At 37.1% G+C, this 12,127-nt stretch overlaps 1 protein-coding gene across 1 annotated transcript in view; it reads right to left on the minus strand.

Annotated features, from left to right (window-relative positions):
• LOC146965742 (titin-like) overlaps positions 1-11,790 on the minus strand; it is a 49,726-nt gene extending 37,936 nt beyond the window's left edge. The window contains exons 1-11 of the mRNA XM_085764665.1: positions 11,509-11,790; positions 10,165-10,425; positions 8,859-9,122; positions 8,480-8,740; positions 6,970-7,230; positions 5,647-5,907; positions 4,913-5,054; positions 4,227-4,395; positions 2,461-2,692; positions 1,567-1,851; positions 665-781 (exon numbers count right to left, since the gene is read on the minus strand). Of these exons, the coding sequence (XP_085620791.1) occupies positions 665-781; positions 1,567-1,851; positions 2,461-2,692; positions 4,227-4,395; positions 4,913-5,054; positions 5,647-5,907; positions 6,970-7,230; positions 8,480-8,740; positions 8,859-9,122; positions 10,165-10,425; positions 11,509-11,749 (2,494 nt within the window). The 5' untranslated portion in view covers positions 11,750-11,790. The remainder of the gene's footprint in view (positions 1-664; positions 782-1,566; positions 1,852-2,460; positions 2,693-4,226; positions 4,396-4,912; positions 5,055-5,646; positions 5,908-6,969; positions 7,231-8,479; positions 8,741-8,858; positions 9,123-10,164; positions 10,426-11,508) is intronic.
• Positions 11,791-12,127: the final 337 nt, after the last annotated feature.

Genomic DNA, 12,127 nt, shown 5'->3' on the forward strand with positions numbered 1-12,127 from the left:
ATCCAACAACTCCAAAACGTTTTCGTGGACAAGTTGTGACCTGCACATTCACCACACTATGAGATAATAACGGAACGTTACAAAACTGAGCCGTTTTCGAGGTAAATACAGAGTAAATACAGAGTCTGCTTGCTGAAAAACTCTCTGGTTTTGCATGAATTTCCCTCTAAAACAACTCTGTGTGGTAACGTTGTGTTATTATCTCATAGCGTGGTGAATGTGCAGCTCACAACTTGTCCACGACAGCCTTTTGGAGCTATTGGGTTGTGTATTTGATGAGTTTGATGAGGGAAACCAAGAAATCCCATAATGAGCCTCCGTAGCGTAGCTCTGAGCAGCTCACGGCTCTGCTCCGCCGTTCTAAAAATAGTTTGACAGTTACCGACAGTTAAAGGTAACGAACCTACTGCTATGACTATAGCGATTATGGCAATGGGCCAATTTGCCAAAATGTTGAACTATCCCTTTAAGAAGTTTGTGTCCAAATATCAAGTTAACAGGTAAACATGGAGAATAAAGTTGTGTCTGCATATCCCACTTACTCAGATATGATAAAAAATGATGTATAAAAGCATCTCTAACACAACTACGCCACAAAAATGTTGATTAAGTAAGACAGATATTAGACAGTCAGAATCTGCAGATGCTGAGCAGCGGTCAGTACCTTCCCCTGAGACGGTGCACTGCAGCTGGGCAGCGTGTCCCTCAGCCACCAGGACGTCCAGCAGGGGACTGACGAGGACCGGGGGAGGCACCCGGGCAGCTTCAACCACCTCGGGAACTAGAGACAAGATTATGAGAAATAACCAATACAGTGTTGATGATAATACTCATCTAGTAAAAATTCTCTCTTTTTGTTCGAGATTGAATAAGATGAATATTTTTTGACATAATACCAAATGATTAAATCAAATGAATCTAAACCTGGTCTTCCGGAAAGCAACATAAGAATAATTTCATCATTATATCAAGGATTAAACAATAACAATAAGCATTCAACTACATACTGTATATTAAGATGAAGTGGGAGGAAGAACTTTCAGAACATCTGAAAATTTCAGATGAGGAATGGCACGAAATGTGGAAGGTACATCACTCAACCACTTATTCATGGTGTCGAAGACCTGTTCAGTGCTTTATCTATGTAAATTTTCAGATGAGACCGTTAACACTAGTGATGGCTATTTGATCAAAATATGACAGTGGATCAAGAAAGTCATTCTTATTACAAACGGAAAAGAAACTTACAACGCAGATCAGTGGCTGTCAATTGTGGAAGAAATATTTGTAATGGAAAAATGGACACATACTGAGGCTACAAGAAGCTCAACTGGACAAGAAATGGGAGAAATGCGAGAAATGGACACTATACGAGACTCAAGACGATATCGGACAGGAATAGTAACTGATAATAAGTTGTATTCCCAGGCAGCTTTTGTTATATTTGATTGTATTTGTATTTAGTTCTGTTGATTTGTCAATAAAAATTTAAGTGACAAAAAAAACCTGGTCTTCCGATCAAAGATGTTGAGTTTTTGCAGTGTTGCTGCTGTAATAATGACATACCTTCCACGGTGAGAGGGGCGGAGCTTGTGGCCTCTCCGTAGTCGTTCTTGGCCGTGCAGCTGTAGACGGTGGCGTCCTCGGGGAAGACTTCCAACAGCAGCAGCGTGTGCTCGTCTCCGTCGTGGAGGAACTTGCACTTGTAGCTGGTGGACAGAGCCTGGGAGTCTTTGTACCAGGTGACCTGAGGCTTGGGGAGGCCGGTGGCCTGCACCGAGAAGCGAACGGAGCGACCGGACATGGCGGTCTGAGCCTCCATGGGGCGCACGATCTGAGGCGGCTCCGGCACTGCAGACAGAAACCAGAAGGGAGGGAGGGGTGTTAAATCAGTGGATCAGACAGTCACTTGTTGAGCGTGCTCTGCAAAAACTCTAAATCTTTCCAAGAATATTTGTCTTATTTCTTGTCAAAATGTCTCATTTCTAGTCAAAACTAATCTCTTTCCACTTAAAATAAGACTCATCACATAAAAAGTAGCTTGACACTTTTTACTTCTTTCAAGCAGATTTTCACTTGAAATAAGTAGAAAAATCTGCCAGTGAAAGCAAGTTTTTTGTGCTTGTAATAAGAAAGAAAAACTTGCTCCACTGTCAGATTTTTCTACTTATTTCAAGTGAAAATCTGCTTGAAAGAAGTAAAAAGTGTCTAAAAACAAGCTGCTTTTAATGTGATTAGTCTTATTTTAAGTAGAATGAGATTTGTTTTGACTAGAAATTACATTTTGACTAGAAATAAGACAAATATTCTTGGTAAGATTTTGAGTTTTTGCAGTGTAATTTTTCGAAGGAACTTTGTACAAGCCTTCCAGGCTTCGTTCCCTCCTTGCACTGTTTTAACTTGTTGCTAAATAAATAAATCAAATCAAATTAAATTAAATCAAATCAAATGAGTTCTTACATCGGACGTGGAGGTTCATGGTGCTCTTGTTCCTGCCGGCCAGGAAGGTGTACTCTCCGGCATCGCTCCTGTACGTCTCAGAGATGGTGAGGCGGTGCAGCTTCCTGATGTTGGCGTAGTTGAACCTTTCCTCCACCGAGAAGTGGATCTCCACACCGTTTCTCATCCACCGACCATCCACATCATCCTCATCCACCTCAAACTCAAAGGTTGATCTCTGTTTCTCAACAACCTGCAAAGGAAGACAATTGGTATGTTTTTTTTTTTTTTTGGTTGTGGTTTATTTGGATCCCCATTAGGTTTTGCAAAGCAGCAGCTATTCTTCCTGTGACAATACAAACCAACTATAAACGACACACACTTAATACATAGAAAGCATACAAAAAGTGCATGCTTAATACATACAAATACACACAAAACACCCGAGACGACACCAAACATAAAAGTTCCCTACATTGAATCATTACAAAAAATGTACACTGCAAAAACTCAAAGAATGCCAAGAATATTTGTCTTATTTCTTGTCAAAATGTCTGACTCATCACCTAAAAATGAACTTGTTTTTAGATCATTTTCACTTGTTTCAAACTAATTTTCACTTGAAATAAGTAGAAAAATCTGCCAGTGAAAGCAATTTTTTTGTGTTGTAATAAGAAAGAAAAACTTGCCCCACTGTCAGATTTTTCTACTTACTTCAAATGAAAATAGACTTGAAAGAAGTAAAAAGTGTCTAAAAACAAGCTACTTTTTAATGTATAACTATGTAGGCCTATGTATATGTATAAATATATATATTTTAGGTATAATGAGATTTGTTTTGACTAGAAATAAGACAAATATTCTTGGTCAGATTTTGAGTTTTTGCAGTGTACTGTTTCCTGTCACACATAGATGCCACGGCCCAAAGTTGAGAACAAATATTTACTATGACAGACCAGTTAACAAATTTGAACTAATGGTCAAAATTATGATCTCTTAGTTTTGTTTTAAAAGTTACCATATTTCTTTGTTGTGCAACATAAATAAGAAGGGCTTTCCACTCCTTCATAGCTCTATATATATATATAATACTGTACGTTGAGATAAAAAAATAACCTCCAACAGCAAGTCCAGTTGACTGATTATGTGTCTCAGAACTAAAAGATAATTTTCCTTAAAAAAAGAATTGGCATCTTTGTCATTATAATATTTCTAATAAATACCATCAACAAATATGATAATCTGTTCTTAACACAGCCAGCAGAGACTGGCAGCTAGGGGTGGGAGAAAAAATCGATTCACAAAAATATCGCAATATCTTTTTTGACGATTTTTAAATCAATTTTTTTTTTTGGGGGGGGGGGGGGGTAATATTTAAAAAAAAAAAAATTAAAATAAATTTTTTTAAATATTGTGCAATGTGCATTTGTTCGCCTTTTTTACATACAGAGAGTACAGGTTTTGAAAAGAGTTTAAGTTCACTTTATAATGGAGTATGTTAATTTATTATTTGTGTGCAGATAAATGTTAAAAATGCTAAAGACTAAAAATCGAGAGAATCTGCAATATCGTAGAATCGCAATTTAAATCAAATTGCCATCCAAAAAATCGTAGAAGAATCGAATCGGGAGAAAAGCGTATCGTCCCAGCCCTATTGTTTACAGCATTTGGTAGAGCTGAATCCTGGGAATTGAGATTCTAGTGTTTATCTTTTTTTTTTTTTGTTTGGCTACAGGATGAGAGAGACATAAGTTCCAGATATATAACATATATATAAGTGAGCTCACAGTGATGTCCCGGCTGACGGGCTCTGAGATCTTGATGTCCCGTCCTCCGACACTCAGGTTGCCCTTGGACATGCTGGAGCCGGCCACAGCCGTGTACTCTCCGGCGTCAGACAGGCGGACCGACGGCAGCACCAAGCGGTGCACAAAGTCCTCCGACGTCATTTTATATCTGCAGAACAGAGAGGGAGGATGTCACATCAGTCTGTTTTCCTCATGCACTGCAAAAACTCTACATCTTTCCAAGAATATTTGTCTTATTTCTCGTCAAAATGTCTCATTTCTAGTCAAAACTAATCTCTTTCCACTTAAAATAAGACTCATCACCTAAAAATGAACTTGTTTTTAGATCATTTTCACTTGTTTCAAACTAATTTTCAATTGAAATAAGTAGAAAAATCTGCCAGTGAAAGCAAGTTTTTTGTGCTTGTAATAAGAAAGAAAAACTTGCTCCACTATCAGATTTTTCTACTTATTTAAAGTGGAAAATTTGCTTGAAAAAATAAAAAGTGTCTAAAAACAAGCTACTTTTTAAATGTGATGAGTCTTATTTTAAGTAGAATGAGATTTATTTTGACTAGAAATGACATTTTGACTAGAAATAAGACAAATATTCTTGGTAAGATTTTGAATTTTTGCAGTGTGTAGGTGTTGTTTGCTCTGTACAAACTGAATATGATCTGCCGTACCTGTCGGACATCTCCAGCTCCTGACCGTCCTTCATCCACACCACCTGGACGTTCGGCTCAGAAACTTCACATTCAAAAGTCGCTCTCTTCTTCTCCGTGATTTTCAGGTCCCTCAAATGTTTGGTGAACTCAATCACACGGGCTACGATGAAAAATAAAAAAAGGACATAAACCACTTTGCCTCAACGTGAGCTACTGTATGTACACTGCAAAAACTCAAAATCTCTCCAAGAATATGTCTGATTTCTTGTAAAAGAATTCTCATTTCCAGTCAAAACTAACCTCTTTCCACTTAAAATAAAACTCATCACATAAAAAGTAGCTTGTTTTTAGACACTTTTTACTTATTTCAAGTCTATTTTCACTTGAAATAAGTAGAAAAATCTGATAGTGGAGCAAGTTTTTCTTTCTTATTACAAGCACAAAAAAACTTGCTTTCACTGGCAGATTTTTCTACTTATTTCAAGTGAAAATTAGTTTGAAACAAGTGAAAATGATCTAAAAACAAGTTAATTTTTAGGTGATGAGTCTTATTTTAAGTGGAAAGAGATTAGTTTTGACTAGAAATGAGACATTTTGACAAGAAATAAGACAAATATTCTTGGAAAGATTTTGAGTTTTTGCAGTGTATGTTGTTCTTAAGGAGGTTCTGCGTTCTATAATATTAGGTATATTGTGGTTTGGTTATAAAATACTGGTATTGGGAAAATTAGTGACAGAAAAGAACAACTTACACTCGACGTGAAGTTTGGCGGTAGTGACGGCAGAGCCGGCCTTGAAGCTGTACTCGGCGCTGTCTCCAAAGTGGACGTTCCTGATGCTCAGAGTGTGTGTGAGCTGCTTGCAGCGGGCCTGGCATCGGTCCGTGGAGCGGATCTCCACTCCGTTCTTTAGCCATTTGTAGGTGATTCCCTCGTAGTTAATGTTCACTTCAAACGTGACTGTGTCTTTCTCCTGGGCATTCAGGTCCTCCAGCATGGTCGTGATCAGAACGGCTGCAAAAACAACAACAAAGCTGATGTTAAAGCTCACCAAACCTTTGAGACAATAAGGGTATAGAAAGATATAGTATCTGATTGGGGGATTACACTGCATAAACTCAAAATCTTACCAAGAATATTTGTTTGTTTATTTCTAGTCAAAATAAATCTAATTATACTTAAAATAAGACTCATCACATTAAAAAGCAGCTTGTTTTTAGACACTTTTTACTTCTTTCAAGCAAATTTTCCACTTTAAATAAGTAGAAAAATCTGATAGTGGAGCAAGTTTTTCTTTCTTATTACAAACACAAAAAACTTGCTTTCACTGGCAGATTTTTCTACTTATTTCAAGTGAAAATTAGTTTGAAACAAGTGAAAATGATCTAAAAACAAGTTAATTTTTAGGTGATGAGTCTTATTTTAAGTGGAAAGAGATTAGTTTTGACTAAAATTGAGACATTTTGACAAGAAATAAGACAAATATTCTTGGAAAGATGTAGAGTTTTTGCAGTGTAGGTTTTGTCACAGCAAGACAAATATAGGAAAACCTCAGGGCAGCTGCAGTTAATAAACTGTCGTCCTGTTTGTTAATGAAGGCCAGGTATTTCATTGAAGGAACACTGAAGTATTTGTCTTATTTCTTGTCAAAATGTCTCAATTTTAGTCAAAACTAATCTCTTTCCACTTAAAATAAGACTCATCACCTAAAAATTAACTTGTTTTTAGATCATTTTCACTTGTTTCAAACTAATTTTCACTTGAAATAAGTAGAAAAATCTGCCAGTGAAAGCAAGTTTTATGTTCTTGTAATAAGAAAGAAAAACTTGCTCCACTATCAGATTTTTCTACTTATTTCAAGTGAAAATCTGCTTGAAAGAAGTAAAAAGTGTCTAAAAACAAGCTGCTTTTTAATGTGATGAGTCTTATTTTAAGTAGAATTAGATTTATTTTGACTAGAAATGACATTTTGACTAGAAATAAGACAAATATTCTTGGTAAGATTTTGTATTTTTTGCAGTGTGTGCCAGTGTTAGAGAAAATCCAACCCCAGAGGCTAAACAGGGGGAAACTCACGGTTGACGGTGAGCGTCGCGGAGACTTTGTCGTTCCCGCAGACGAAGGTGTACTCGGCGGAGTCGTCCCTGCTGGTGTTCATGATCTTCAGCTGGTGGAGTTTTCCTTGGACCACGATCCTGAACTTCTCGCTCATCTCGATCTCCACGCCGTCCTTCAGCCAGGTGGACGGCACGTTGAAGTGAGACACTTCGCACTCGAACGTGGCCACCTGAGTCTCCGGGACCTCCACGCTCTTCATGGGTTTGGTGACTCGCAGAGCTGAGCGGGAAAAAGAGAAGAGTAGTAGCTGTCAGCCTCAACATCTTTATTTAACACTGCAAAAACTCAAACTCTTACCAAGAATATTTGTCTTATTTCTAGTCAAAACTAATCTCATTCTACCTAAAATATGTATATTTATACATATACATACATAGTTATACATAAAAAAGCAGCTTGTTTTTAGACACTTTTTACTTCTTTCAAGTCTATTTTCATTTGAAATAAGTAGAAAAATCTGATAGTGGAGCAAGTTTTTCTTTCTTATTACAAGCACAAAAAACTAAAAAAGATTTTTCTACTTATTTCAATTGAAAATGAGTTTGAAACAAGTGAAAATGATCTAAAAACAAGTTCATTTTTAGGTGATGAGTCTTATTTTAAGTGGAAAGAGATTAGTTTTGACTAGAAATGAGAAGAAATAAGACAAATATTCTTGAAAAGACGTTTTTGCAGTGTACAACTTTGTGGATCAATGTATAATAGAAGAACTTTCGCTTGTAAACTAGGAACAAAATAATAGTGACATGTTTTTAATCTGGCTTTTGACTGTGGTCACACAGTTTCCATCATTTATATCATTGTCACTTACGTTGCAATATTTTTTTAATACCACAGTCAGTTTACCTATCAATACTTTTATATCAGAGCACCTTATATCCTTATATCCTCAGTACTTGTTTTTGCACATTGCCCGGTTGAAGGTTGATTTGTTTTATTGTTTATTGTGTCGATATCTTCTGTCTGTTGAGTTGTGTTGTGTTTGTGTATTTGTTTTTTTTTTTAGCCCTCTTTACTTTCTTCTTAACTTGTCTGATGTAACAACTAAATTTGGTAACACTTTACAATAAGGGTCCTTAATTAACGTTAGTTAGTACATTATTAAGCATTTATATATAAACTAATGTGTTAATTAATGCTGAGTAATGCATACATAATGATAACTAATTACATTATTCAACTTTTATTATTACTTAATAATGTATTAACTAACTTTGAGTAGTAAACATTAATTAACTGCTTACTAATAGGCTACATTAATTAATGTGTTTTCTAACCGTAAGTAATACATAATAATATATCTGTAAACAGTTAATTAATGCTTAATAATGTACTAACTAACAGTCAGGCCATAGTCAGGCCATCATTGTAAATAAGAACTTGTTCTTAATTGATTCTGCCTGGTTAAATAAAGGTTAAATAAAAGAATGTCCCCGTTGTGGGATGAATAAAGTAGAGATGGCTGTACCCTCCACGGTGAGGCGGGCGCTGCACTGCAGGTGGCCCACCACGGCCGTGTACACGCCCTCTTTGCTGCTGTCCACGTTCTGCACCGTCAGCGTGTGCGTCTTCTTCTCAGACATCATGCTGTAGTGCTCGTTTGTCTTCAGCTCGGTCTTGTTGAACATCCATTTCACGGGGATGTCGTCCTCGGAGATGCCAACTTCAAATGTAGCCGTCGCGCCCAACAAGGACGTCACATCCTTCGGCTTCTTCAGGATCTTGATCGCTGTGGGGAAATAGTTCACAGTTACAGTTGCTGTGGTAACTGTTCAGCTTGGAACTTTTTGTTTTGACTAATTCTTTTTTTTCATTAACAATATGATTTTAAATCGGTGATAGCTTACTCTCGACGTTGAGCCTGGCGTTTGCGGACAGTTTTCCCAGTTTGAAAGAGTAAACGGACTCGTCGTGTGTGGTGCAGTTCTTGATCTTCAGGGTGTGGACGGTGCCTTCGATGCTGATCTCGTATTTATCGCTGGGCAGCATCTCCACGCCGTTCTTGATCCACTGCGCTCCCCTCACGTTCTCGTGGGTCAGCTCCAGGCTGAACACGGCCTCCTGAGTCTCCACCACGTTCACGTTCTTCAGCGTCTTCTTCACCTTCACAGCTGCAAAGAAACAAACATCACTGTTATTAATCCAGCGATAGGTGATAAGCTAAGTGTTGGCAGATGACTTATCACATCAGGGCTTCACTGCAAAAACTCTACATCTTTCCAAGAATATTTGTCTTATTTCTTGTCAAAATGTCTCATTTCTAGTCAAAACTAATCTCTTTCCACTTAAAATAAGACTCATCACCTAAAAATGAACTTGTTTTTAGATCATTTTCACTTGTTTCAAACTAATTTTCACTTGAAATAAGTAGAAAAATCTGCCAGTGAAAGCAAGTTTTTTGTGCTTGTAATAAGAAAGAAAAACTTGCTCCAAAATAGACTTGAAAGAAATAAAAAAAAAGTGTCTAAAAACAAGCTACTTTTTTATGTATAACTATGTATGTATATGTATAAATATTTAGGTATAATGAGATTTGTTTTGACTAGAAATAAGACAAATATTCTTGGTAAGATTTTGAGTTTTTTGCAGTGTTAAACAGTGTCTATGGCAGATGTCACATGAAGAGTAATGAAGTGTTTTCTTCATTTCATTTTTTTAGTAGACATTAATTAAAAATAACTGCTGTGACAATAGATATGCACTGCAAAAACCCAAAATCTTACCAAGAATATTTGTCTTATTTCTAGTCAAAATGTCATTTCTAGTCAAAACTAATCTCATTATATTTAAAATCAGACTCATCACATTAAAAAGCAGCTTGTTTTTAGACACTTTTTACTTCTTTCAAGCAGATTTTCACTTGAAATAAGTAGAAAAATCTGATAGTGGAGCAAGTTTTTCTTTCTTATTACAAGCACAAAAAACTTGCTTTCACTGGCAGATTTTTCTACTTATTTCAAGTGAAAATTAGTTTGAAACAAGTGAAAATGATCTAAAAACAAGTTCATTTTTAGGTGATGAGTCTTATTTTAAGTGGAAAGAGATTAGTTTGACTAGAAATGAGACATTTTGACAAGAAATAAGACAAATATTCTTGGAGAGATGTAGAGTTTTTGCAGTGTGAACCAGTTAGGAAACTAGACCTGGACTTACCCTCGACTCTCAGATGGGCCGAAGTCTTGGAGGTGGCGACCTGGTAGGTGTACTCTCCGACGTCGGTTGCCTTGGTGATGACGATGACGAGGCGTCGGACGACTCCTTTCACCTCGCTCACCACGTTCTCGTTGAAGTCGACGGGCTGGCCGTCTTTCAGCCACTTGCCCTCGGCCGTGGGGTTGGCCACCTCACACTCCAGGACCGCCGTCTGGGAGTCGGCCACCACCAGATCACGCAGAGGCTTCCTGATAGCGCCACCTAGTGACCGGAGACAGTAGGGCCTCTCATTTACTGTAACACTTGGTTATAGATAGATAGATAGATAGATAGATAGATAGATAGATAGATAGATAGATAGATAGATAGATAGATAGATAGATAGATAGATAGATAGATAGATAGATAGATAGATAGATAGATAGATGCTTCCTTATAGCACCACCTAGTGACCGGAGAGAGGGCCTTTCATTACACACTTGGTTCAGAGAGATAGATAGATAGATAGATAGATAGATAGATAGATAGATAGATAGATAGATAGATAGATAGATAGATAGATAGATAGATGCTTCCCTATAGCGCCACCTAGTGACCAGAGACTGTAGGGCCTTTCAGTTAACACTTGGTTCAGATAGATAGATAGATAGATAGATAGATAGATAGATAGATAGATAGATAGATAGATAGATAGATAGATAGATAGATAGATAGATAGATAGATATATAGAACGATAGATAGATAGATAGTAGGGCTGGGAGGATATGCTTTTCTCCCGATTCGATTCTTCTACGATTTTTTGGATGGCGATTTGATTTAAATTGCCATTCTACGATATTGCAGATTGTCTTGATTTTTAGTCTTTAGCATTTTTAACATTTATCTGCACACAAACACTGTAGGAGCCTATAAATTAACATACGGTACTACATTATAAAGTGAACTTAAACCCTTTTCAAAACCTGTACTCTCTGTATGTAAAAAAGGCGAACAAATGCACATTGCACAATATTTAAAAAAAATCCCCCCCCCCAAAAAAATAATCCCAAAAAAATAATGAAAAAAAGAGAAAAAAAGTCGATTTTTGAAAAAAAAAAATCGATTTAAAAATCGTCAAAAAAGATATTGCGATATTTATGTTAATCGATTTTTTCTCCCACCCCTAATAGATAGATAGATAGATAGAAAGATAGAAAGATAGATAGAACGATAGATAGAAAATGCGAAGGAGAACTCGTGGGACTGATTGTGAGAAGACGCGTGGTACACATGGATGTATTACATTAGATCCATGGTGGTAGAGAACAACTTGTGTAAAACGTTGATAATAGAACGTAACGTACCTGTCACGGTGAGAGATGCGCTGCATTTCTTCTCACCAGCTGCAAACATGTACTGGCCTTCCTCGTCCTTCATGGCTTCCATCACCATCAAGGTGTGGCGCTTGTTCTTGGACTCCATCTTGTGCTTGGCGCCGGCTTTGAGCGGCTGGCCCTTGAAGGTCCAGAAGGCATCGATGCCCGGGTGAGAAACCTCCACTTCAAAGGTGACGTTCTCCGACTCGGAGCACTCCTTGTCCTTCATCGGGCTCACGATCTGGACAGCTGTTGTGATTGGACAAGGGGTGAGGCAGTCAGCTACTGATCAACTCACCATCCTTCATATTCACACTGGTAAATATTAAGACTTTTTGGTAACACTTTACTTGAAGCATCGAGTGTCATAATATTATGTCATAAGTGTTTATGACTGCTGTCATTAAGTGTCATTCGGTTTTGTAATGACAACTTGACATTGTTTGGGATGTCTTGATTATGACAACTTGACATTATTCAAAGTGACATTACCAGAGAAGGGCTTTGTCAACTTAATAATGATTATTAATTAGATGTGCTAGGTTACAGAACAAATCTTTAATAATTAATAATCATTATGTCAACTAAACAGAAAATATTTCATTAA

This window comes from Trachurus japonicus, chromosome 21, assembly GCF_045865225.1.
Source record: "Trachurus japonicus isolate A0001 chromosome 21, Traja_1.0".
Classification (NCBI taxonomy): Eukaryota; Metazoa; Chordata; class Actinopteri; order Carangiformes; family Carangidae; genus Trachurus; species Trachurus japonicus.